This window comes from Macaca thibetana, chromosome 9, assembly GCF_024542745.1.
Source record: "Macaca thibetana thibetana isolate TM-01 chromosome 9, ASM2454274v1, whole genome shotgun sequence".
NCBI classification, from domain to species: Eukaryota; Metazoa; Chordata; class Mammalia; order Primates; family Cercopithecidae; genus Macaca; species Macaca thibetana.
Window position 1 is genome coordinate 53,405,813 of NC_065586.1, and position 27,999 is coordinate 53,433,811.

The 27,999-nt window shown below is 47.5% G+C and overlaps 2 protein-coding genes and 1 long non-coding RNA gene across 6 annotated transcripts in view; all 3 read right to left on the minus strand.

Annotated features, from left to right (window-relative positions):
* PLAC9 (placenta associated 9) overlaps positions 1-27,999 on the minus strand; it is a 325,463-nt gene that overhangs the window by 21,631 nt on the left and 275,833 nt on the right. The gene's annotated exons all lie outside the window — the stretch shown is intronic.
* Positions 2-27,999, minus strand: PRXL2A (peroxiredoxin like 2A). Of its 4 annotated transcripts, none has more exons than XM_050803523.1 (6): positions 27,826-27,999; positions 16,410-16,572; positions 14,563-14,654; positions 11,060-11,200; positions 9,570-9,734; positions 2-5,769 (listed from the first exon to the last, which is right to left on the minus strand). In XM_050803523.1, the coding sequence occupies exons 1-6, from the start codon at positions 27,982-27,984 to the stop codon at positions 5,656-5,658; spliced, it is 834 nt and encodes a 277-aa protein (XP_050659480.1). In that variant the 5' UTR covers positions 27,985-27,999; the 3' UTR covers positions 2-5,655. The 4 variants fall into 4 exon arrangements, with proteins under 4 accessions (XP_050659480.1, XP_050659482.1, XP_050659483.1 ...); XM_050803525.1 differs by having other exon boundaries at positions 16,410-16,589; positions 27,826-27,963; XM_050803526.1 differs by lacking the exon at positions 27,826-27,999 and adding an exon at positions 22,225-22,331.
* Positions 19,895-22,218, minus strand: LOC126962489 (uncharacterized). The gene is made up of 2 exons (XR_007728700.1): positions 20,743-22,218; positions 19,895-20,453 (listed from the first exon to the last, which is right to left on the minus strand). It is a non-coding gene; the product is annotated as an uncharacterized LOC126962489 (long non-coding RNA).

A 27,999-nucleotide genomic window follows, 5' to 3' on the forward strand; every position in this document is an offset into this window, starting at 1 on the left:
ATTAACAGAAGAAAAAGCAAACAAATTTATTTGATCATAATTGTATGTGAGCCTTCAGAATGAAGACCCCAAGATACAGGGGAATTGTTCATTTCTATGTTTAGGTTCAAGAGATTATGGACTGTGTAGAAATACGATTGGACAAGAAGGGTAGGATCTAATAGTAACAGACTGAGAGGGGAAACCCAGCAAGGCCTATCTAGATTCTTCTTGGCCTCTCTGCGCAGCATTCCTTCCTTCTGGACGTGGGATGGGACCCTCTCTGGAATGGGTATGACAGTCAAACAAGGTAGGTCAGATCATTTCTTTCTGACCAGTTTTTACACAGAAAGGGGAGTGGGGAGTGAGAGGACCGTTTTTAGGTTTTATGACTGGCTTTGGGTAAAACCAGTTCTGGTTTCTGATGACCTGCCTTGGGGAAGAGGGATTCTAGTTTCTATGGGTAGCCTTGGGGGAGAATGAGAGGCCAGAAACAAGAGGGCAGGAGAAGGTCAGAGAGAAAATTTTGCTTCGGGGGCTGCTTCTGAGCCCTTCGTTTTAAAGTATCAGAGATGATCAGGGGCAGCCTGGCTCTGGGTAAGGTCTACAGACGTGTGAGTGCTGGTCTTCCACACTGGTTGCCGAGCTCTTTTAAAGGGTGGTTTTCAACCTTGGCTGCATACTGGAATGACCCCAGGAGCCTTAAGAAATATTGCTGGCCTTGGCCGGGCGCGGTGGCTCAAGCCTGTAATCCCAGCACTTTGGGAGGCCGAGACGGGCGGATCACAAAGTCAGGAGATCGAGACCATCCTGGCTAACACGGTGAAACCCGTCTCTACTAAAAAATACAAAAAACTAGACAGGCGAGGTGGCGGGCGCCTGTAGTCCCAGCTACTCGGGAGGCTGAGGCCGGAGAATGGCGTGAACCCGGGAGGCAGAGCTTGCAGTGAGCTGAGATCCGGCCACTGCACTCCAGCCTGGGCAACAGAGTGAGACTCCGTCTCAAAAAAAAAAAAAAAAAAAAAAAATATTGCTGGCCTGGCGCTATGGCTCATGTCTGTAATCCCTGAGCTTTGGAAGGCTGAGGCAGCATGACTGCTTGAGCCCAGGACTTCGAGACCGGCCTGTGAAAGATAGTATAAGAGCCTGCCTCTACCAAAAAATTAAAAATCAGTTGGGTGTGGTAGTCCACGCCTGTAGTCCCAGCTACTAGGGAGGCTGAGGTGGGAGGATATCACTTGAGCCCAGAAGTTAAGGCTGCAGTGGGCCATGATTGCATGACTGCACTCCAGCCTAGGTGACAAGCAAGATTCTATCTTTTAAAAAAAAAAAAAAAAAAGGTGCTTGGAGCCTACCCCAGAGATTCTGATTTAATGATTTTTATACTGCACCCCCACCCATCCCCCAACTGTGCCAGGTGCTTCTACTGTGTATCCAAGATTGAGAACCACCAGCTTTACAGCAAGGACATTTGCCTACAATCTTTGAATTTTCTTGCATTTATTTGCATATGGATTCTCAGTTAATCAAATAAATAAAAAGAAAACCTGTAAATGCTTGTCAAAGGCTGCTGAAGCTTCAAGTCCAAAGCCCACAGAGATTAATGACTTTAAATTGTATGGTCCTTTAGAATCATGCTTCTCAAAGTGTGACCCATGGACCAGGAGAACATCAAGATCACCTGGAACCTGTTAGAAATGCAGAGGCTGGCCAGATGCAGTGGCTTACACCTGTAATCTGAACACTTTGGGAGGCCAGGAGTTGGAGACCAGCCTGGGCAACATATGGAGACCCCCATCCCTACAAAAATAAAATCTGTTGGGTGTGGTGGCGTCCACCTGTAAGCCCAGTAACTTGAGAGGCTAAGCCAGAACAGCTTACACCCAGGAGTTTGCAGCTGCAGTGAGCCATGATTGGGCCACTAACTACACTACAGCCCGAGTAACAGAGCAAGATCCTGTACCTAAAGGAAAAAAAAAGCAGAAACTCAGGCCCACCCAGACTGCCTACTGGAATCTTGAGAGCTGCAAATCATTGATTTTCAGCACAAACCATTTTGCCCACCCCGACCACTGAGAGACTTGAACAAACACTAGCAGTTTCTAGCAGCTCAAGGCCGTGTCTCAGGGATAACCCAGGCCCCTTTGGGTCCCTGCCTGGGGAAGCTCAAGGCTGCCAAAAGAGTTTACCATTTGTTTCAGTCAATGCCTGATCATAGGTTTCTAATCTCCCTCTTGTTTTTTTGAGATGGAGTCACACTCTGTCACCCAGGCTGAAGTGCAGTGGCGCGATCTCGGCTCATTGCACCCTCCGCCTCCCAGGTTCAAGCGATTGTCCTGCCTCAGCCTCCTGAGTAGCTGGGATTACAGGTGCGTGCCACCACGCCCAGCTAACTTTTGTATTTTTAGCAGAGACGGGGTTTCACCACATTGGCCAGGCTGCTCCTGAATCCCTAACCTCAGACGATCCACCCACCTTGGCCACCCAAAGTGTTGGGATTATAGGCCTGAGCCATGGCACCCAGCCCCTCCCTCTTCTTAGAGGACTTACTTGATAAAATTTACAATTGTAAATCCTTTCTGTCCCTTTGAGGGATGTATGTGTCTTCTGCTGCACAGGAATGTGTTTCTCACTTTTTCTGGGAGCCATCCCTTTGTCATATAATTATCAGGAATTATAAGGCCAACTCCTGGTCTCAGTGGGAGACTAGAATCCTAACTTCGATAGATAAACTTGAGAGTTAGCAGACACAGATAGCCTAATCACATTGACCAATCTCCTTAACAGCTTTTTGTAATTTTCCACTTTCCTAGTTCTATTTGAACCTCCTCCCTCCCCTCTTTAAAATTCCATCACCTCTGCACAGATTGGAGCTAAGCTCAGTTCTACACTGAGGACTCTCTCCTTCTGCAGTAGTTATTGAGTAAAATCTGTCATTATTGCCTTTAGCTAGTATACAGCTTTTTCTTCAAGTCTCCATTTGAATAAGGTCCTTACATGATGTGCATGTACATTACAGTCTGAGAAGCAGCATCATAATACTTACCATTCCCTCAGTGACTTATAAACAGCCCTGAACGGGAAGGAATTACACCCATTTTGCCAATGAGTTAGATCTTTGCTTAGTATCACACTGGTAAACTAGAAATTGAATATGCCTCATGACTCAATCCAGTGCTCTTTCCAAAATGACGTGCTAACCAGAAAGAGAAGACCACACTGCATGTGAGGACCCAGGGGAAAAAAGCTGGTGAGAGCTCACAAAAACCCAAAAATGTTTCTCTTGCTGCATCTCCATTGGTGCAATGTCCTCTCAGGCTTTTTTTTTTTTTTTCCTTGATACCGAGTTTCGCTCCTGTTGCCCAAGCTGAAGTGCAGTGGCACGATCTCGGCTCACTGCAACCTCTGCCTCCTGGGTTCAAGTGATTCTCCTGCCTCAGCCTCCCAAGTAGCTGGGATTACAGGCATGTACCACCCCGTCTGTCTAATATTTTGTATTTTTAGTAGAGATGGGGTTTCACCACGTTGGCCAGGCTGGTCTCGAACTCCTGACCTCAAGTGATCCTCCTACCTTGACCTCCCAAAGTGTTAGGATTACAGGCGTGAGTCACCACACTTGACCTCAGGTTCTTCTTTAGTTGCAAGAGAACTGTTTCAGCATCAAGTGTCTTAGGTATTAAAGTTGTAAGTTTAGGTATTGAGTTACCTATCAGTAGCTGGAGTACCAGGGATGACAGGTACCAACGCTGTGCAAGTACCAAAGGCTGTGGCCTCAAATGCTGCAAAAGCCCAGCCCTTTATGGGCCTGTGCATACTCCGTGCAGCCACTGCTACATGAAATCAGATGCAGGCATGGTCTTAGTGGGTCTTAGTCCTGAACCACTCACCCCTAACTCAATCTGCATACTCAATCCCGATGCTCTCCTGCTTTCCCAGCTTTACGTCCAACGTCAGTATCCATTCTTGCTTTCCTGGGTAAACACTGACAGCCTTCTCCTCCTGGCTGGGCCACTCCCCTGGGTAAACACTAATTCCTATTTCCACCCTCACCTTTCTACTCCTGGGCCAGTTTCATGTCTTGAATAGACTCCCTGCGGCCAAGCTCCCTGGTGGCTCTTGATGATGTCACTCAAACTTACATGACAAAATTCAAACAAAAAAGATTAAGAAATTAAGTTATATTTCATTATCGCTATGTCCTTTCTTCTGATTTGCCAAATTAGGCTAAAAGACCAACAGAAAAACAGCTGCCAATTTTAAACACTTCCAAAGTCATTCCTCTAGGAAAGAGAGCAAAATTACTAACATGAATGACGGGATGAATTCTTCCTGGTCATTTTCAAACCACTTAGATAGCTAGAACCAGAGGAATCCCCCCAGGCACTTTACCCCTTAGCCATGGAGAATGCTGACTTTTTTTTACTTTCAGCCAATTATATGGTAAATATAATTCTTAGTTTTATCAGAAAATCTTGTACATACAGGTGATTTCTGGTGCATAATTTTATTAAAGTCAGAGATGGTCACTTCTTCTAGAGAAACAGATCTCTGAGGTTAGAATGGAAGATAACGAAACGAGAGATTTCACTTTATAATTTACCTTTGTCAAACTATCCTGGAGCATGTCAATTCTATTATGAAAGTATTACTTCGACATTGTATAACCAGTTATCAATAGAAAACACACATGCCAAAAACCCTTAAATTCTGTAATCTTCAAGTCAATCATCAACTTTTCTTGGATTTTTGAAGACCCAAAAAGAAAAATAATTTCAAACAGCAGCACTCAAACACCATATGCATTTGTAATGAGGCATAGCAACCAATTTTTTTTTTTTTTTTGAGATGGAGTCTCAGTCACCCAGGGTGCAGTGCAGTGGCATGACCTTGGTTCACTGCAACCTCTACCTCCCAGGTTCAAGTGATTCTCCTGCCTCAGGTGCCTGCCACCACACCCAGCTGATTTTTGTATTTTTAGTAGCGACAGGGTTTCGCCATGTTGCCCAGGCTGGTCTCAAACTCCTGACCTCAAGTGACCTGCTCACCTCGGCCTCCCAAAGTGCTGGGATTACAGGTGTGAGCCACTGCACCCAGCCCAGCAGTCAATTTTTTTTTTTTTTTTTTTTTTTTTTTTGAGACGGAGTCTCGCTCTGTCACCCAGGCTGGAGTGCAGTGGCCGTATCTCAGCTCACTGCAAGCTCCGCCTCCCGGGTTCACGCCATTCTCCTGCCTCAGCCTCCCGAGTAGCTGGGACTACAGGCGCCTGCCACCTCGCCCGGATAAGTTTTTGTATTTTTAGTAGAGACGGGGTTTCACTGTGTTAGCCAGGATGGTCTCGATCTCCTGACCTCGTGATCCGCCCGTCTCGGCCTCCCAAAGTGCTGGGATTACAGGCTTGAGCCACCGTGCCCGGCAGCCAGCAGTCAATTTTAAGGCTTGTATTTTCCAGGTTTTAGCTTAATAATCCTCATTAGTTTTTCAGATTTTTGTCAGTCTTGTTTTGGGGCTATTTTGCCTTACTGGGCCTAAACAGAATATTAAAATACATTAATAATCCATACTGAGAGTAGAGTATAAATGGGTTTCTCACTCCTTAGGGACACAAGTGGAAACAATACATCCCATGAACACAGATGAATGCCCCTGGTTATCCCTGAGCTGGGCAGTTTCACACAATCATTTTTTCTCTGAGGCCAAAGTCTGTGGTTTGATCATCTTAGCAGCTTCCAGAACAGAAAGTAAGTTTACTTTGTCTCCAAACTCTTTCTCTCGGTGCTCAAGAAGAATGCCCTAAAAGGAAACAAGAGGTAATGTCAGTCCTCATCCTAAATCGTTCGTTCATAAGACAGGCATCAAGGACCAGCTGTCTGTCAAGCCTTTTGCTTGAACAGCAAAGGACACAGATCCAAATATGGCCTGGCTCCTGCCCTCAAGGAGTTCAGTCTTTGAGGGAAGATAGACTGGGGAAGGCCACATCTATCTGGCCTGTACCAGCAGCTCCCAAGAAGCAGGAAGTCAGAAGTGATAAAGCACGACAAGGACAAGCAGGGAAGGCCTCACAGATGATAAAGCATGGAGGGTAACCAGGATGTTTACAGGTAGAGAAGCAGGTAAAAGAACATACCAGGTGAAGAGAAAAAAAAAATGAAGCTAACACAGAAAGGCCCAAAGGTGTGGAAGTGGAGCTCAGAGGTTAGACTTCAGAAGGCACTGAACGACCATCTAAAAGAGAGATACTCTTTTTCCTTTAGTCTCCTAAGAAACTGGAAGCCACTTTCTTCTCATACAGTGAAGAAAAATGCACTAAGACGCAGGATACCCCAAAGTTATCTAAAGTCAGAAGTGGTAAAAAAAAAAAAAAAAAAGACAAAATAACATGTTTGAGATCAGCATCAAGGAATCCTTGTTCGAGTTCTTTGATTCATTACATCTGGAAGCTCATCTTAAAAAGAAAATCTGTAAATACACTGTGTCATTATTTACAGAGACTTTAAAAAAAAAAAGTCCCACCACACTATGGTGATTATGGGGAAGCAGATCAGAAAATTATATTTACTTGCTCAATAAACCATAATACAGACATTAAAAACACTAATAGGCTGGGTGCAGTGGCTCACACCTGTAATCTCAGCACTTTGGGAGGCTGAGGTGGGTGGATCACTTGAGGTCAGGAATTCGAGACCAGCCTGGCCAACATGGTGAAACTCAGTCTCTACTAAAAATACAAAAATTAGCTGGGTATGGTGGCTCAAGCCTTTAGTCCCAGCTATTCAGGAGGCTGAGGCAGGATAATCCCTTGAACCTGGGAGGCTGGAGTGCAGTGAGCCAAGATCATGCCACTGCACTCCAGCCTGGGTGACAGAGCGAGACTCCATCTAAAAAACAAAACAAAACAAAACACCAACAAAAAACTAAGAATATAATAATGACATAGGAAAATGTTCACAATATACTGTTAAATGAAAAAAGAACATCTAGTTTAGTAAGGTATAATTTTCTAAAGCAAAGCAAAACAAAAGGAAAGTTCACTCAGCTTTGTTCCAATGGATTGTCCATGGTGGTTGAGCTCATAGGATGGTTTTCCCCACCTTCTAATATTCTGCTGTTTTTAAATTTTCTGTAGTGCAAATACACTTTTTATTTATTTAGAGATAGGGTCTTGCTCTGTTTCCCAGGCTGTAGTTCAGTGGTGCGATCATAGCTTACTGCAGCCTTGAACTCCTGTGCTCAAGAAATCCTCCTGCTTCAGCTTCCCAAATAGCCAGGACTACAGGTGCATGCCACCACGCCGGCTAAACTTTTTTATTCTTTATAGAGATGGGGTTTTGCTATGTTGCCCAGCTACTTCTTCTTTAAGAATGCTTTCAAGATTGTTATTAAAAAGAAAATTCAGGTCAGGTATGGCGGCTCACGCCTATAATCCCAGCACTTTGGGAGGCCGAGGCGGGTAGATCACTTGAGGTCAGGAGCTTGAGACCAGTCTGGCCAACATGGTGAAACCCTGTCTCTACTAAAAATACAAAAATTAGCTGGGCAAGGTGGCAGGTGCCTGTAATCCCAGCTACTCATGAGGCTGAGGCAGGAGAATTGCTTGAATCCAGGGGGTGGAGGTTGCAGTGAGCTGAGATCGTGCCATTGCACTCCAGCCTGGGCAACAAGAGTGAAACTCTGTCTCAAAAAAAAAAAAAAAAAAAGGAAATCCCCACCACCCCAATTTTAGACTACAACACCTCTGCACCCAACAAGAACTGAGGTAAGTCCTGAAGTTCAGCTAGCCAGTTAACCTTCCACCTGGGAGAATGAACGCCAGGGGCTCCAGGGAATACCAACAAAGTCAAACACACCTAGCAACATCAGAAACGTGCCAGTAGTGCCCATGAGCACCAGATGAGTCATCACCAGGCAAGAAAAGGCTGGCAGGCATGCCAAGCCCTGCCCTAGAGGCCATGTGAAGGCAGAGGCGGGTAGGGGAAGGAACCCCACAGTGTCCGAGTGGGAAGAGGATGGGCAATCCACTGGGGAAGTGGCCTGCCCAAGCATAAGGATATCAGGAAGTGGTCACTAGGAAACACCTCCAAGGAGAGGCTAGGGGCCAGGCAGGACAGGGCAGGGTCTCCGGAGTTTGACAGATTTGAGTTCTTAAGTTTCCACCAGGAGGTGGAGCTTGCAGTGAGCCGAGATTGCACCACTGCACTCCAGCCTGGGCGACACAGTGAGATTCCGTCGCAAAAAAAAAAAAAAAAAAAGAAAGCTTAAACTTGAAGGATTTCTATTCCCTTTTATTCCTCCCAAATTGGGAAGAGTATGTAATTATCAACATTAATGGTGAGATCCAACAATGCAGATAAACCCCATCTTTCTACAGAAAGAAAACACTTTCTACACATTAATGTCATGTCCAAAATTGACAGAGACAGGCCTAGAAGTCAGGCCACCAGTTTCCAGGTCCTTCTCCCATACCCTTCGCTCATCCACTTGCTTTTTTGAGAGGGAGTCTTGCTCCGTCGCCTAGGCTGGAGTTCAGTGGTACAATCTCAGCTTACTGTAGCCTCCACCTTCTGGGTTCAAGCGATTCTGCTGCCTCAGCCTCCCAAGTAGCTGGGACTACGGACGTGTGCACCACTACACCCGGCTAATTTTTTAAGTTTTTCTTTAGTAGAGATGGGATATTGCCATGTTGGCCGATCTGGTCTGGTCTGGAACTCCTGGCCTCAAGTGATCCGCCCGCTTTGGCCTCCCAAAGTGCTGGGGTTACAGGTGTGAGCCACCACGCCCAGCCCTCTCATCCACTTTGCCCCATTCCTGCTACACATCCTCCTGGCCTCTGCTGACACTGCCCTCCAGGGCAGGGGAGCCACCATGGCTCAGGGCTGCCTAGACCCTGACACAACTGCCAACCTGGCTCTTGGGCCTACAGAGACCCCATTCCTCCTTTCCACACCTTTCCCTAGGGCTCCATGCTGCTTGTGGAGCCTTACAGTCAGGACCTGATATAACAGCCTGTTTGCAGAGGAGTCAGATACCTTTCCTAGGCCAGCCCTGACACCAAGATCCCCATAGGAAAAAGCATCATCTCCCCGCCACCTCCCTGCCACTTCCCCTAATTAGGCCTGCTTCTATTCCTTATTTTCTCCTCTTATTTCTTTTCTATCATCCATCCATGGTGGCCTGGAACACTGCAAGGGAATAAATTCAGAAACAATAAAACTATGCTTTTGTTCAAGCACAGAAAACAAAACTTAAAGTCAGAAAACCTGGGTTCAGGCCCCAGCAGTGCCACTGATGAGCTGTGCTCCTTGTGCAGCTGCTCATCCCTTCTCAGTTCTAAGTTCCTTATCTGAAAAACGATCAAACTGTCTCATGGTGTCACTGTGATGAGTGAGTAGATTCAAGTATGAGGTACTAGCAGAGAAAGATGTGTGATAAACAACAACTGCCTTCCCTTCCCTTCTTCACGTTCCCTGGCTTGCTAGAAGGAAGGCTAGGAGACCCAAAACAGGGAAAGTCAAACCCCACTCCAGCCTCTGGTTGGGGTCTCACGCTCACAGACACAGACACCTACAGACCACAAGTAAACACCAAGGACTCACCTGCTTTCCTGATCCCACCACGAAAACTCCCCCAAGGATGAAGCCTTCTCCTTCCAGGTTTCCAGAGAAGCCTCCATTCCAGGCTCGGAAGAAGTTGTACCACACTCCCAGACGGATAAATCCCATAAACATCATCTTCCGCCTTTGTGGACCATAAAACTTTTTCTGTGGAGTGAGAAAGACAGATCCCATATGAGTACTCTACGTGCCTGCCTTCCTCAAGCAGGAAAGGCTACCGACGGAGCACTGGTACTCAGGCAAAGACTCAAAAGGCTGCTGGTTCCAGTCTTCTCTCCCACCCAACACACACACACTGCCCACATCCAGGTCCACTCCTTTTTTTTTTTTTTTTTTGAGATAGAGTCTTGCTCTGTCACCCAGGCTAGAGTACAATGGTGCAATCTCAGCTGACTGCAATCTCCACCTCCTAGGTTCAAACGATTCTCTTGTCTCAGCCTCCCAAGTAGCTAGGATTACAAGTGCCCGCCACCACACCCAGCTAATTTTTGAATTTTTAGCAGAGACAGGGTTTCACACATTGGCCAGGCTGGTCTTGAACTCCTGACCACAAGTGATCTGCCCACCTCGGCCTCCCAAAGAGCTGAGATTACAGGCATGAGCCACAATGCCCAGCCAATACAGGTCCATTCTCAACTGCCAAGGAAACAGAACTCTGCTGGGTCCAGTTTCTGACCTCAAGGTAGGCCCGACCTAGGGTGACACCCATAGCTTTCAATTCTGACTCTACCTTCTCACTAGCCTTCCACCTGACAGGATGGTAACAGTGCTACCTTCTGCAGAGGTGGGAGCAGAAGAGAAAGAAAGAAATGAATTAAGGGACAGGGTGTGGGGCTTTGCACTAGGCCCCCAACAGTGGAGGAACCTGTTGGAGTTTCAGCTATTTCCTACTCTCCCAGTTCACACGGCAGGAAAGGCTTAAGTAATACAGATGCTCCTCAACTTACAATGGGATTATGTCCCTGTAAACCCAACATAAGTTGAAATATCTTATATTGAAATGCATTTAATACACCTAACCTCATAGCTTAGCCTACACTACCTTAAACATGCTCAGAACACTTTCATTAATCTACAGTTGAATAAAATCATGTAACACAAGCCTATTTTATAATGAAGTGTTGAATAACTTATGTAGTTTATTGAATATTGAATGTGAAAAACAGAATGGCTCTATGGGTTCTTGAAGAAATGAAGAAACTAAAAGCTTATCACTTCTGCACCATCACAAAGCTGAAATATCGTAAGTCAAACCATCAGATGGTCAGGGACTGTCTGTAACTGAGAGGACACCTTTAAAATGTCTGATCATGCTCTGCTCAGGGGGCTGAAAAAAGGCCTTGCAAGTTCAGGACAGCTGAAGGGAAGGCCAGCCTCCAGCTCCAGGTCAGACATACCTGGGCCACCCGACTATCACACAGCTGAGCACAATCCCTAGCATTCTGTGTCTAAAAGCCTGCCAGCACACACACCTTTTCATCCAGGAAGATTTCTCCTTTGAAATAAGGCTGGAAATCCTCCACTTCGGTCCTGATGTGCTCCTTTACCACTGCATAGAGGGGGACGCCCAGCTGGTCCAACATGCTTTTCAGGGAAGACAGATCCGCAGCTTCCTGTGGAAGACACAACAGTTCAGGGACATCTGTGCCAGCTGGCTGTGGGCCTCCACATAGGGTGTCAGATTTCCTCCGCAGCCCAGGTTCCTTGTCTTCTCCAGTGGGAAGCAGAAGCAAGGCTCCTGTTATGGCTGTCCTAACCATAGCCTGGGCGCAGCCATACCCAAACACAACCTCTCCTCCTGCCCACAATGCTTCTCTCCTGCCTCATCTCCCAGCCCCTTCCCTGCATTAGACCAAACTAACACAAGGGCCCAGCCAGACACACACTCCTTTGGCCATAACCTTCCTTCTCTCTTCAGCTCAAACCTACCCTCTGGAAAGGTATCCCTGTTCTAAAAAGATCTCCCGGCTAGTCCACCCTGAAGTAAAGCTCTGCTTTTCTGTGCATATCCTATCTTCCCTGTTTGGTGACATTTTCTGTACTAAGTCTGCATGTTACCACTAAGTTGAATGTTGTCTCTTAAATTCCCAAATGTTTCTAATAGTTAGAAACTATGTCTTCCATTTCTTGGAACCCTCAGTGCCTAGAACATGGCTGGGTGTAAAACAGGTGCTAAATACCAGGTGGAAAGATTTGAAGGGGGACAATGGGGAGAATGCAGCTGAGCTGAGATGCAGACACCCTCGACTCTCAGGAACTGTGAGCTAGATGAATGAGGGAAACTGCATGAGTCATGGTAAAGCTTCAACATTAAGAACTCAATTTTTTTTCACATTTGGTGTCAGAATTAAAAGAATGAGCGGCAAATCCTTTTAAATGCAATCTACTCATCTCCAATACAAATACGCTGTTGTATGGTTGCAACTACATTTAATTTTTCATTTGTTTTCTAGAGTAAGAAAAAAGACAACTAATGAGGCAGAACTGATTACATTTATCAAGAGTTTTAGTGACTGGCAAATTTTGCCCTAGAGCAGAGGACTACAATGTTTGATATAATCAAAAACCACCTTTTTGTGATATGAAAGATCTTTTTTGAGATGGAGTCTTGCTCTGTCGCCTATGCTATTCGCCCATGCTGGAGTGCAGTGGCACAATCTCAGGTCAATGCAACCTCCACCTCCTGGATTCAAGTGATTCTCACGCCTCAGCCTCCTAAGTAACTGGGATTACAGGGGCGCACCACCACACCTGGCTGATTTTCTGTATTTTTAGCAGAGATGGGGTTTTGTCATGTTGGCTAGGCTGGTCTTGAACTCCTGACCTCAAGTGATCCACCTGCCTTGGTCTCCCAAAGTGCTGGGAGTACAAGTGTGAGCCACCGCACCTGGCCTTTTTTTTTTTTTTTTCCAGTCTTGCCCTGTTGCCTAGCTACAGTGGCACAATCATAGCTCACTGCAGCCCTGAACTCCTGGGCTCAAGCAATCCTCCTGCCTCGGCCTCCTGAGAAGCTGGGACTACAAGTGCACACCACCATGCTTGGCTAATTTTTTTTTTTTTTTTTTTTTTAAAGAGAAACAGGGTCTCGCTATGTTGCCTAGGGTGGTCTCAAATTCCTGGGCTCAAGTTGATCTTCCCACCTCAGCCTTCCAAAGTGCTGGGATTATAGGCGTGAGCCACTGCACCTGGCTGAGATGAAAGGTCTTACTCACTTTTCCTGGCTCTTTACTCCTGGTGTGGCACTATACAAAGGCATGACGTGGAAACTGAGTCACATACCTGCTATTTGGGCCACTCAAAATAACTCAGACTGCCATCCACCCATCTTTTTGGAAACGTAAGTTTCCATTAAATGTTCTGTGTGGGCACAGATCAATACAGAGGGAAACAGATTATAATTAGGGAGAGCTGTTGCTCTTGGAACCTTCTGGATTTTAATGGCCCCGAGAAATCAAGTCAAAACAGGCTTCCATGCTGTAGCTGACTTGTCAGCCATTGCTGACTTAAAAATAGCGGAAGGGGCCATAAGCCAATATACATAGGTGACCTCTAGCAGCTGGAAAAGGCAAAAGAAATGGATTCTCCCCTATAGCCTTCAGAAAGAATGCAACCAGTTTCCGCTTTGAAATTCTGACCTCTAGAGCTACAAGATAAATCTGTGCTGGTTAAAGCCATTGAGTTTGAGGTAATTTGTTACAGCAATAGGAAATTAATACATCTCCCTGATCAAGGTGGCTTTGTTACAACCTCTGTAACTGTTTCCTCCTCTGTAACAAAAATAAAAAAATGAGAGTAAAACAACAAGCTGTATTTCCAAGGGCCACGGTGAGGACCCACTGAGATAGCAGGCACACAGTGCCCTGGGGGTAGGGTACTGCAGGCATCACATGCATCCAGCAGCGCAAGTGGATTCTTCACCAGCCCAATCACACAAGCATGGAGAGATCGGCAAGGCTGAAAGGTGGTGCCTCAGGGAACCAGAAGAATGACGATGACAATTTGGACAGGGCCACAGCCACTGCTTGAGATGCAAAGTTGTATCAAGAGCAGGAACACTGTCATTCCCAGTTTTCTCCCAGGGAGGGCAGTAATTTCAGAATCTGGGTCTTCTGCCACTGACAGGCTGTGTGATCACAAACAGGCCACTAACCATTCTGGTCCTCAGTTTGCCCACCTACAAAGGGACAAGGCTAGATCCAAGTATTTGCAATGTTCCTTCTGACACTAGCATTTTGTGTTTCAACAATCACAGTTCCTTCCTTCCATTGAGAAGCTCCATTACATATAAATGGATGATGTCTTCCCCTCAAGGGGCCAACCTGGAGACCACCCAGTCAGTGAGCTCCAACTTTCAACAAACTCTCATGCCAAATGCACTACTGGCATGAATAAAATCCCACTGAGCTACAGATTCAATGCCAAGAGCACACAGCAAGGAGGCAGAGCTAACATGTGAGTATGTGGCTCTCAGTTGTCCACGATGGACTCTAGGAGCTCCCCAAGGAGACAGAGACAGGCAGATCTGCTCTAATAGGTGACCTTGAAGTGTTTCCTCTGACACTGCAGCTTCATCACAGGGAGGGACTGATCACACCCGAATCAGGAGGAATCGAGGCACCTCGTATGTCTGTGATGAGCATCAGAAGCACGGAATTGGACCTGGTCGCTGCCCCTGATTAAACTGGAAGATGGTCCAGGACTCAGAAGGTATAGCACAGGGTGAAAGGCTTGGGAGTACTAAGGGAAAGTCAGATGTGTTGCTAACCCCAGTAGGAGAGGGCAAGTTGTTAAAAAACAAACAAACAAACAAAAAACAGAAATAGAGCACAAATCAAAAGAAATACCTAGAGCAAATAACAGAACAGACCATGTGGGTAAAAGGCTAAAGCTGGCTTACGGGCCCTCAGTTCTGGCCAGAAAACAATGGCCCCTACTTGCCAGGATCGTTCTCTGAATATATCTCATCTGCACTCACCTCTCGACAGAGGAAACAGCCTGGCCTCCGCACGGCCATAATCACAGCTCCATTTTTTTCCCATAGCTCCTTTGCTTTCAAAGTCCTTGGTTCTAAGGGAGAAAAAAAAGGAAATTCAGTATCTCCTCCTGGCCCAGCCCCAATCACTAAGCAGCTCACGAACCACACTAAGTCCAGCTGAGGTCAGAGACCCGGGCCTAGCAGAGGACCTGGACAGGCATTTCACACGTGGGGAAAAACACACAGGAAACACAGACGGAATACTCACCTTCCTGAGGAAAGTTAACCAAGCTTAAGAATCCTATTATATATCTAGTAGGTCCCTCCCACCATGAAAATCTTTTTTCCAACCTGAACATTCAGAAGTGGGACGTTTCTGGAAAAATGGCCATTTTGTCTATTGCTGATGTCATCAGATATTGTATAATAATCCTTTAGAACAGAAACATGGTCCAAACTGAGTCTCAAATTTTTAACCTAAATATGGTAACTGCAATATTATTAACAGAGGAGGATAGAAGATGCCTAGGAATAAAATGCTTTGGGGTAGTAGAGTACTGTAGTTCAAGCCCAGCTCTAAGGTCCAACTAAGTCTGAATCTAGCCGTGTAACCATAGGCAAGTTATTTTTGCTCTTTGAACCTCAGCTTCCTCATTTGTAAAATGCAAATATCTAGTAGTTCCACTTTGGGCTACAGGGCATATTGAAAGATGAATATAAAAGTGCTCACCACAATGTCTGGTAATATAGAGTTGGTGAGGGCTCAACAAATATGAGCCCTTATTATTTTAGTATTTCCCAGAGGGACCCATATTCCCGTGGATGTTATGTGGGAAAAAAAAAGTGGGGTCAGGTGGGTGAGAGGGTGAGGAGAAGAGTCTGTAATCAAATAAGTAAGATTGGGAAATCCTGGATTGAACAAAGCTTAACAGGTCTCTCTCTCTTAGTACCTTACTAAGGTGACCTACTCTAAACCTGTACAACCTCCTGCCTTCCTTTGGCAAGCTTCCTTACTTACTAAACAGATGACGATGACTTCCACCTGGGGGGCTAACACGGTGACCACGCCATCAATGAGACCTTCACCACTCCAACTCTCTTGCCACACCACTGGCATGACTCAAATCCCACCAAGCTACAGCTCTAACACTGAGAGCACACAGCAAGGAGGCAGAGCTAACACATTTGAGTGTGTGGCTCTAAGCTGTCCACAATGGACTCTTAGCGGTCCCCCAGAAGAGGGAGACAGGCAGGTTTGCTCTAACGGGCGACCGTGAAGTGATTCCTCAGACACCGCAGCTTCTTCACAGGGAGAGGCTGGCCATGCCTGAATCAGCAGCAATCCAGACACCTCGTTCTAAAAAGCATATGTCTGTGCTGAGCATCAGGAGCATGGAATTGGATAAAAGGTGTCTCTCATACTTGTTCACTCAGAACTCCTTTCAGTTTGACGATCCCACAAGCCTGGAATTCCTCAGAATACACTCTGGAAGTACTGGTTTAGTAAAAGATTGTAATTATTACTAAATATTATGGAGCAATTTATCATTATAGTTACAGAGACAACAACAGAGAATGAAAAATGCTTTTGATAAGAAAAGCTAAAATATAAAACAGCACCCAAGCCAAGCACAACTATGTAATATGTACACATGGAAAGGAATATGCCAAAACTGTGTTAGGGTAATAGAATTATTGCTAGTTTAAAAATTGTTATTAAATTTTTCCTAATGTTGTTATATTATCTTTTCAATTAAAAAAAGGAGAGAGTTTAGAAAGAAAACAGTAAGTAAGCCTGTATCTCAGCTCCTTGGAAAAGTACTGAGACCTGAAGGGTCACCACTTACCCTTCTCCAGTGTTTTCAGGTCTATATCCTCCAGGTACTCCAGTGCTGCTTTCTGGGGCTTGGACAGAAACACGTCTGTGTTGGCAAGAAGCAATGCCAAGGCAGCAGCCCCCAGGGCTCCTGCACCAATGGACCACATCCCCATGGTGAAGAAACTTGGGTCCTGGAGGAAAGACATTTCTGGAGATTGAGAAGAAGGAAGAAGGCGTTACTGCTCCCACAGGGTAGCTAGAATTTCATCTTCCAGGCAAGGCTCTGGCAGGACAGCCAACCAGGAGGTCAGGACAGAGGAGGGGAGCAGCAGTGTCAGAGGCGAGACTGGACAAGGGCTGCTAAGCACCTACTGCCACCAGAACTTGGGGATGCAGCACACACATGGAGGTTCCTGCACCATGGAGCTCACCAGGGCGTCAGGAGTGATGACAGAGAAAGGACAGCCGTCTCAATTGCTTCTCTTGCTGCTCTCTCTTCTCATGCCCCAGGCTGCAGCCCCCAGCTCCTGTGGAGCTGTGCCGAACTATGTCCCCTGTAGGCAGACTACTTCCTCATTCCCCTCCTCATCAATGCCTAATTCTCCCTCACAATCCAGGTGGCTCAGGATCACGTGCCTGGGTAGGGGCAGCTTTCTCTTCTGTGATCAGAGGATACTTAGAACACCAACCACACTGTTTTGTTCCCCTATCTTCTTTCCTCTTTAGTTTGAGGACCCTCCAGAAACAAGGACCATACCCTAGTCATTAAGCCCCCAGCCAGTGCCCAGCAGGGCCTCATTCATTATAGGCAGGTAGTAATTTCTCCCAATTGAGAAAAGCTTTATTTCTGCCTCATTATATAAACAAAATAGGCTTATAGTAAAAAAACAAAATGAAGAGAATACATGAAACCATAGTTGATGAGAAAGCAAATACTCTCTGAAGCTACCACCTACTGATGGCCACTGTTAAACACTGGTGTTTAGTAATCTGACTTTTTTCTCCTGTGAACAGAACTACACAGATGTCTGCCAAACAAATGCAGGTGTTATATCAGAAAGAGGAGGTCCTGGCAGGGCACAGTGGCTCATGCCTGTAAACCCAGAACTTTGGGAGGCCGAGGTGGGTGGATCACGAGGTCATGAGATCAAGACCATCCTGGCCAACATAGTGAAAACGCTGTCTCTACTAAAAATACAAAAATTAGCCAGGCGTGGTGGCGCACGCCTGTAATCCCGCTATTCGGGAGGCTGAGGCAGGAGAATCGCCTGAAACCGGGAGGCAGAGGTTGCAGTGAGCTGAGATCGTGCCACTGCACTTCAGTCTGGTGACAGAGCAAGACTCAGCCTCAAAAAAAGAAAAAGAAAAAGAAAAGAAAAGAGGAGGTCCTATGGCATCTGCAGAGGAGGCTGGGCAAAAGACAGCTGCATAAGGTAAGGGTCTCTGCAACTGAAATGGAGCTCCAGGCGGGTTGTCAGAATTCAGCCTTGTTCCTGACTTCTGCCTGGGTGCCTGAGGCTCTCTCCAGCTAGGAAGACTTGTGCCTGTGGGTGGGAGCTCCTGGAAGGAACCCACAAGGTACCCCCACCTCCAGCCTTCCTTCTCCCAACAACCACTTACAATGTCTATCTTTCCAGTTGGTCCTCACGCCATCCTAAGCTCTGGCATACCCTGGTGCCTTCCTAAGTACCAGCCTGCTTCTGTGTGCTTAGATCACTGGGGATAGGCCTGGGAGTGGGTAATTGTGTGGCCCACCTGACCCCAGCCCATCGAACCTCCAGCTCAAGTCTTCCCTGCAGGACTTGGCCAGGAGAGGATGTCTCCAAAGGATCAGGAAAGGCCCTGGAAATCCGAATGTCAGTGCCAAGGGTGGGGGCTGTGAGAGGTGCACTGCATGAGGTGGGGGTGGGAGTGAGTTGGTGGTGACTTTGGGAAGGAAAGGGTAGGCCAGACTAGCACTGAAGCCACCTGGAAATTCAGATTTAAGAAATAAAAGAGGCAGCCATAAAAAAGAATGAAATCATGTCCTTTGCAACAACATGGGTGGAGATGGAGACCATCAGCCTAAGTGAACTAACCCAGAAACAGAAAATCAAATACCACATGTTCTCATTTACAAGTGGGAGCTAATCAATAGTACACATGGACATAAAGATGGAAATAATAGACACTGGGGACTGCTGAAGAGGGGAGGGTGGGGGACAAGGTGGGGTGAAAATTACCTATCAGGTATAAGGGTCACTATTTGGATAACGGGTACACTAGAAGCCCAGTCTCCATCACTACACAATATACCCATGTAACAAATATGCATATATACCCCATGAATCTAAAATAATTTTTTTTTTAAAGGAATGAGAGAGAACCTTGGTTGAGAACAGTGGCTCATGCCTGTAATCTCAGCATTTTGGGAGGCTGAGGCAAGAGGGTTGCTTGAGCCCAGGAGTTTGAAACAAGCTTGGACAACATGGGAGGACCTTGTCTATACAAAATTAGCTGGGCGTGGTGGCACATGCCTGTGGTCTCCGCTACTTGGGAGGCTGAGGTGGGAGGATCACTTTAGCCCAGAACTCCAGCCTAGGTGACAGAGCAAGACCTTGTCTTTAAAAAAGAAAAAAAAAAAAAAGAAGAAAAGAAGTTCCAGGTAAGCGGGGTAACCAAACAAAAACAACATCTAAGAAAGAGGAATTTGGCATCTATACACTTGGGAAGAAGAAAAAGAAGGGGAAAATCAGTGCGTGTGTGTGTTGGGGAAGGGGGTGCTGTTATGGTGTGTCTGACATGAGGGACCTATGCTGAGAAGGAAGAGTTTCTTACTACCCACTATTCAAAATGTAACCCATAAATGGCACCATCTACAAACACAGAATCTCAACCCCCACCTTCGAACTAAGCAATCTTACACTGCCTTTTAGTTGGACTGGCAGACAATTAATTCATAAGCACATTAAAGTTTGAGAAGCATTGTGTTAGAGCAAAGAATTCAGGACTTCGTGCTTGGTTGGCCATCAGCCGCCAGAATAAAGTCAAGTCACGAGGGCGGTCTGGCCTTGGAGAGCTGGGCCCTCCGCCAAGACCCTGAGAACAGAACATTACAGACATGCACACATCTCTACCCCTCTGCCTGGAATATCCTATTTCATTCTGTGCTTCACGACTCAAAGGCCTCTTTAAGAAGGCTTCCCTGATGTTCTGCCAGCTCCCTACTTTTAGCCTCCCACTTCTACCCCCAAGAGGTGTTGATTCACCCCCTCCTCAGTTCTGTGTCCAAACATCACCCACATTTCTCCTGATGTGCTTGACACACCGGTTTGGACCTGTCAGATTTCTCTCCTTTGAGGACATTCTGCAGTTTATCTCTGAATCTCTCATGCCTAGCACAGCGCACATCTGGTACAAAGCAGGCTCACCACAAGTGCATGCTGAAAGGTATTCAACAGAATTGAATGACAAAGACAATGGCTTATGGACAACCAAAGTTCTTGGGACAAACAGGAAAGAACCTGACACAGGCCTGTTTCCAATTCTTTAATTTGGCAAGTTACGCATTACTGGATTATAGTTCACAGAACAATTAGGGGGAAAACCACAGCTCTTATCTCTTGCTGTAAATAAGAAATTTCCCAGAGCCTGGAACAATTTCTGTACCTTTATGCATTTCCAAAATGTTTCTGGATTTCTGACTTGTGTGTATGACTCAGGAGCACATGGAATGGTCTCTGATCACAGATTTGATGGGCATTTCTATGTCAGTATACAAAGACGAGCTTACATCCACCCCACAAATGGACTCTCTCTGAGTCCTAGGACACATCAGTGCATTCAGATAGTCCAGGGCCCCTCACAGTCAGCTCCACATTCTTCCAACACACCCCTGCACTCAGAGGCAAACAGCCTCCACCTTCCCACTGCCCAGTGATGGGCGTTTGGCATGTTTGCTCCTAGGCACAAGGGAATTCAACTCAACTAGACCCAACATTTATTTCCAAACATTTATTCAGCACTGACCTGTTCAATAAATGATGATTTGGGAGGACATAAAATGATACACAATCCGCAAGAAAATATACACCTGGCACACAAATAACAAAAAAATCAAGTGGGAAGGTGAGGCAGCTTGGGCAAGGTATGGGCATGAGGCTATGGTGGTGCAGGAATGACAGCCAGTCTGGGTAGCCACAGAAGCACCCAGAAGGAAGTGGCTTTGGAGCCGGTATAGGACACAGGAGGCAGCATGGACAGGCTACGTCGGGATGGGGCCAGCTAAGCTGGGAGACAGCAGGCTGACTGGGGCAGGTGTCAGTGCTGAAGGAGCCCTGAGAACTCAAACTTCTATGTTCCAAAGACCCCCATCTCCATACCTCAAGTTCAAGGGCTGGGTACAAGATCCAGACCGCAAAACCCCCAGAAGTGCTGTCTTCCAACCTCCCACTGTGATCCTGGAAGTGTGAGCAGAGAATCAGCCCTCTGGGGCGGTGGACCCCATCCTCAGGCACTGCAGCACCATGCTGAGAGTGTTATCAGGACCAGTGGTGAGCGTCAGGCCTCTCCATGGACCGAACGCACCCAGCGGGCCTCTAGCAGCCCAGTCTTGTGCCAGAGAGCAGCACAGAAAATTCACTTTCAGGAATACCTGGCGAGCACACAGGCCTAGCCTCTTACCCAAGGCCCTGGGCTACAAAGCAGCTCCCATCCTGGCAAGTCTTGAAGCATGTACTACTGTGACTTGCTGCACAGTGAGCAGACCCCGAATTCTGAAATCACAATTATTCCTAGGCACAAAAAAGGACAATCAAAGGAACTTTAATTTCTAAACAGAAACGATGCATTTTCACATGGTCCTCTAAGATTGCAGAGATAGGCAGGCCAGCAATCCTTCGTACCTCTGCAGTCAGTGGTCTTAGAAGCCAGTCAGTAATGGCCTAATTTCATTCACTCAACAGTCTTGTGATGGAAAGAGTATCCTGTTTAGCAGCTAACGCTGAGGTTCAGAGTTCAGTAACTTCCCCTGTGTCACAGAGCCAGCAGGCAGCGGTACTATAACCTGGACCCGAGTCAACAGGAATCGGACTCCAAAGCTTGAAAGACTACCTTTCCTCCCCACACATTCAGAAGTGGGTTTACATCTGCTATAATTGTTGATTAACAAAGAAAAAAAGAAAGAAGTGGGTCCTGGAGATCCAGGAGTATGATTCCCTTTGTCTTAAAGAGAACTTTTTTTAATCACCTTATTTTTTCAGTCATCATGTACAGTCAAACCCTGTTTACTCTAAAGGAAATTTACCATATACCAGATGTTCCTTCTCTTTCCTCCCCCTTTCTATCCCCCATCTATTAAGGAAAGGGTCAGTTTCTCTGGAACAGAATAGTAGGGTTGTTTACAGAAGAGCCAGCCCCCACCTGACACAGCTATAGCATTCATTTCCCCACTGCTGGGCTTATCTCATCCACCCTCTCCCACAGAAGATGAAGCAGGATAAAGCCACAAACAAACAACAGCTGTGGCAGCTCAGAGTGGCAGCTCTGGTCTGAACATGGGGGCAAGAGGAGGAGACCCAGTGGGGCTCCCTAGGCTAAGCTGAGTCAATTCCTCCCCAGGTCCCATTTTTTTTTTTCAAGTCCATGAGGAGGTTCCTAATGATCCCCAGTGACATCCCATGAGTCTAATAAAAACAGGTCACTTTGGAGTCAGAACATTCTAGGTTCCTCACCACCACCCCCACCCCCAATTTCAGTTTCCAGCTTTGAGACCCTGTCTTTTCCCTATATAAGGCAACTCCCCTCCTCACATGGTCTCCTACCCCCAACCTCGGACACTTCAAACTTGGGAACAAGGTACTCACCATCCACAGCATCCACACCTCTGCTTCTCCTGACAAAGAAGCATACCCAGGGGTGAGCAGGCGGGCCTGGGCAGGCAGCAAGGGGAGGGCTGGAGGCGGGACTAGGTCCCTAGGCTCAGTCACTCCACAGGCAGGACCAGGCCACCCAGAAACCCTGGGGCTCCTTCAGCTGCCAACAGCCAGTCTCCAGAAAACATCTAAGTGGAAAGCTGCCAAGGCCCCCTAGACCTTCAAAAAGTTGAGCAAAGCTTTCAGTCATTTGCAGTCACGCAGATTATAACATTTCCCAAGTGCCACCAGACTCCTTCTCTGCTATCCAGTGCAGACTAAAGAAGCAACGCACACACACAGCCCACATGTCACACTAGTGCAAATAAAAGATGTCCCTTTCCCTGTGGCTCCTTATGCAGCCTGTTCCCTTGCCCCATTTCTCACCCCAGGCCTGGAAAGTCAGCTGGCACCTCTGAGGTCCCTCACCTGCTGTCTATTCTTTACCTCCCTTTGCTTTCCCTTCCTTTTCTGCCACATCGGTGGCTTCCCTCAACCCACACTCCCTTCCTGGGTGACTTCTCCTTCCAGCACTTCACCCACCACTTTGTTATTGACTTCCAAGTTCCTATTGCTGTTCTGACCCAAAGTTTCCACTCGGGGATTTTGTAGGTATCTCTGTTGTACCACATCCAAAACTAAAGTCTACTTCTCTGCTGGAGTTCCATGGCTCAGTAGATTCGGGGTGGGGGGGTGGGGATTCACATTTTACTGTTCATTTGCCTTCACTGCCCACATCAACTCAGGAAGTTCTGTCCATCTTGTAAAATGTATCTGCTACTCATCCTCTTCTTGACCTCACTGCTGCTGTCCAAACCCAGGACCCTATAACTCTGTCCCTAGCCTATTTCAAGAACCACAGAACTGAACCTGGCTGGTTCTAGTCTGGTCCTCTATAGTTTATTTTCCATGCCGTAGTCACAGCGATCCCAGCACACCCCAACCTGATTACATCCTTGCCTTGCGTTCAGGCTCTCACTAACTCCTCAGTATGCCAGCTGATGGGGCCCTCCACAGCTTGGCTTCAGCTCACCCTTCGGGCCTCACCCCTGCCCCTGCAGCACCCTTTTCAGACCACTCCCTGTGCAAGTGTTGCTCATGTTGTTTCCTTTGCCCAGGATGCCCCCCCCACCCATGCCAACCACGTAAATGCCTACTTATTCATAAGGCCCAGCGCACATAACACTTCCTCTCCAAAGCCTTTTCTGAAAGCCCCGACAACTGACTGCTCACTCACCTCTTCTATAGCATGCATGTGTGTGCACACACACCCATAACCCTGCACAACGCACAAATGGATTTTGTAAATTTTATTTATTTACATGTCTGTCTCCACAAGATGGTGGCACAATGTGTTGTCGTCTTCATTTCTGCATCCCCGGCACTCAACACAGATCCTGGTAATTACCAGGCATTAAATGTTAATGAAATGATCTGAATTCTACTCTTAGAATTCCACAGTGTGGCAGACTTGGAACTTATAGCTACTCAATTCCAATTTCAGCACAGTATGAAAGGTAATTTTGGACAGGGCTAGCTTGACATTAAAGAAAACACTCTAGCTTGGGACTTAGGTAACCTTAGGCCGGGTCCTTGCTCTACTGCTCACTAGCAGGGCAATCTGACTTAAGCTATGAAGACAACTCGGGGCCTGGATCTCATCATCTGTATAGACAGAGGAAGGAACTCAAAATTCTAAGAAGCTGTCTTAGCTCTGACATCCAAAGACTCTAAAGTACCATGGGACTGTAACTACAGGGATCTGATGTCCAGAAAGCCATGGGAAGCCCTGCCACCACTGTTCTCCTGCTGGGTGTGCACATTCACATTGCCTCCTTCCTGGGGCCTAACTCCTGACTGTTCCAGGAGCTGCCTCTGGGCAGGAACTGATAAAGTCTTAATGAAACAAAGTATCAGCACTGGGTGAGTTAATTCATGTCTGAAACAAGTAGAGACAGCATCATATTCTAAACATCAAGGGTACACCTGCCCAGCCCAGCCCCACCCAGGGAATCTTCCCTCTTCAGAATGAGCGGGCCTGAGGCAGAGACAAGGGAGAAGCAAGAAAGGGTGCTGAGGGAGACAAAAAAACTGAGAGTGCACATGCCTCCTTGCCTCACGCCCTCAGTGAACAAGGCTTGAAAGGATGCTTCATCTTCCTTCTCTGATCTCCTCTGTTCCCCTCTTCTTCCCTCAAAGCTCTCAATCAGCTTCATTTTACTGAGCAAATGAAGAAACTAAAGCTCAGAGAAGGAGCTGGCTAGTCCAAGGTCACATGGGAAGGACAGGTTGTCAGTGGCTGCGCTGGGAGTCAGGTCTGGGTCTCCCAACTTCCAGTCCATAACTGTTTACCCTGCATCGGACGCGATGAGTCCTGGGCAGCCAACCACGGGCCAGTGGCCTCTGGGACTCAGGTCTGGGTCTCCCAACTTCCAGTCCATAACTGTTTATCCTGCATCGGACACGATGAGTCTTGGGCAGCCAACCACAGGCCAGTGGCCTCTAAGGCTGGAAGAGCATGGGAGTTCGGGCTCAGGAAGTGGGGCCCTGCAGGTCTTGAAACCTGTTCACTGGCCTCAGGCAAGCTAAGAGCAAGACTGCCCCTAAACAGGGCCTGGGAAATCTGCTGCCTGGAGAGAACATCAGCCTCTCCCTAGCCCAATCTTTGGTAAGCAGCTTATAATCTGAAGCCAAATGTCTTCTTAAGGGTCTCGTTGCCTAGTCTCCGCTGAGAAGTCATTCTGCACCTCTCCTCCCCAGAGTAACAAGACTCCGTCCATCCTTGTCTAGCAGACTGATGATGCAGGCACACAGAGCCTTATGAGCAACAGATGCCCTTCCACCCACCCTTGTCTTCAAACACCACAAAACTAGTCACTTGCAATGAGCTCTCACCTACCTGCCTCAGTCTCCAACTCTCAGCCCTGCTCCTTGGGGTGTGTATCTGCCTGGTTTTGGCCCAGCCCTACTCTCAAATGCCAGATTCAGAAACCTCTGAATAGATGCTGAAAGCAGCACCAGCCCTCACATTCCTCACTCTTGGGCGTATCTCAGGGTTTCCCAGTAGCTGATTATGTCCTCTTGTTTCCTCAAGCTGTAGCGGCCCCGCAAAGAGCAAGCCATTCTAATCTCACTTGCACAACCTCCTGTCTGGGCTCCATCAAGTTACATGGGTGTGGATAGGAAGGCAAGGCAATACCACAGAAGACACTGGGCTAAAAGCCAAAAATCCTGGGTTTTCTCTCTTTGAGAGTTATTTTATCCCTCTGAACCTCAGTGTCTTCTTAAAAACAAGGGCGCTTTAAAGAGTTGTCATAAAGATTATATAAGAAGGGCAATTTGCAATGCGGCAATGCACTAGAGTACTGCAAAGCAGCATTATCTTTCTCTCCTTTGCAGGGCTCAGATTTACTCACGCCCCTATAAAGACAGGATATCTGAAGCAGGACAGACACAAAATACTGAACTTGGTCTGATGGAAACACTGACTTGTCTCAGCCCCTCTGGCCTGTAGGCCTGCTCCATGCTATTCCTGTAGTAGCCAAAACTGCCTCCTGCACTAGCAGCGCCAGAGAAGGCAAAGGGCACTGTTCAGTTGTAATTTCCCTGTGCCAGAGGCCACTGAGCTCAGAGGTGAGGCTGGCTCCCTGCACAGCACCTCGGGATGGTTCTTGCCACACAAGCTGCAGCGGAAAACTTGGAGCTTCTCCTCAACATTTCACAAAAAGGCAAGAATCCAACTGGCATAACAGCTGCCTTCTTTTTTTTTGAGACGGAATCTCGCTCTCCCAGTCCGGAGTGCAGTGGCTCCATCTCGGCTCACTGCAAGCTCCGCCTCCAGGGTTCATGCCAATCTCCTGCCTCAGCCTCCCAAGTAGCTGGGACTACAGGCGCCTGCCACCATGCCTGGCTAATTTTTTGTATTTTTTAGTAGAGACGGGGTTTCTCTGTGTTAGCCAGGATGGTCTCAATCTCCTGACCTTGTGATCTGCCTGCCTCAGCCTCCCAAAGTTCTGGGATTACAGGCATGAGCCACCACTCCCGGCAGCCTTATTTCTTAGATAGGGATAGAGCCTGGGGCTTGAGCCCTAGAGTTCCAGTCCTATCCAAACTTTCTGAGCACCATTTAAATGATACGAGATTAGACAATCATCAGAAATGTCTTTTGTACCCCTTCAGGAGTAATGCAGAAGGTCTCAACTAAACGACATGCTCTTATAAAAGAGGGGAATATAGGAAAGGTCCACACCAACAACAACTAATATCTAACTTTAATTCTTGCAAGCTGTATAAACCTGGACAAGGAACTGTTCTGCATCAGTAAAATGGGAATGCTTCCTTAATTACCTTCTACAGAGTTGCAAGAATCAAAGGATTAAATGTATAGGAGGTGCCTTGTGAAGTACCTCACAAAAAGTGCAATAAATACGATGTATAATTCTTCTTTATTTCTAGAGCAATGATTACCCTCAAAACGTTATTTGCACCCAAAATGAAGTTTTCTGATGAATGAGTATGGTAAGGAGTTGGGGTTTGCAGCCGAAATCCCAACCCTCATTCTCTAAAGCTGGGCCCAAGCAAGAGCATTCAAGACTATTCAAGCTGACGCCTTCACAATGCTTTTCAAAACAAATCCTGATTATTTTCTTTTTAAAAAACCACCTGCCAGGTTCAAAGGAAAATATATTAAAATAAAACAAACAAAAAACCTGAGTTCTGGGTTGCTGGGCTGTGGAGACAGCATGATGTGGCAAGAAAAAGAGGCGCAGGAGCAGCTGTGAACCCAGGTCCGACAGTGGACTCCGGGTGCGCCTCCTTCCCACAGCCCTTGTCCGGCTGGGCCTTAATTTCCCGTCCTTTGCCTCTAACCATCTCCACCTGCGCCTTCACCTCCCGCCCCAGCAACAACCCTGGGGGCAGATTGTATATCTACCTTTTCATTCCTAGACCTCAGCAGTGTTGTTAAGTTTACAACTGGGCTCTACCCAATTTAAAGTCAGATGTTTGTGACTCTTGGGAAAGAGGGGGAACAGGTGCCTCTGAAACGCTGAACGACACTAGAAACCGTGCCCTCTTAAAAGACACGACCCTAAGTGGGCACAGAGACAAGGACGAGGACTGCCAGGTCCACACCTAGGGCTGGTCCAGCCGGGCCACCCCCAGGCCCACGCTCCAGGGAAGAGCCCTCTCCTCTGTTCCTTGTCCCAGCAATTCGCGAAGGTCGGCGTCACTCAAGGCTCGGGGGCGGGGACAGAGGGGCCCCTAGCCCGCCGCAGCAGCGCCGGGTTCCCGTCTCCGGTAGCCGACGCCCGTGCGCAGGGTTTTTCCACCGGCCGCCGCGCAGGGTGGCGGAGAGGACGTCGTCCCCTGAGGAAACGCCAGCGCTGCGGTGGTTCCTAGGGAAGTTGGCGCGGGCCCGAGGGGCGCGCCTCACCAGCCCAGCACCCACCCTACCGCGCGCCGCCAGCCCTGCCTCAGTTTCCCCGCTTACTCCGCGGCAGGCCCCGCCTACGGACATCACATGCCTCGCGGAGCCCCGCGCGCAGCACCTACCTCAAGTGCCTCCCTTCTTCTGGTCTTCTCCCGCCCCGACGCCCGGGCGCTGAGGGGCCAAACCGCCTGGCCCCGAGGGTCCCAGGGGCGGGCCCTGCGCCTGCGCAGCTTCGAGCCTGCGCTCCCTCGCGCGCCACCGCGCCACCGCGCCACCGCCATGTGACCCGCCCCGCC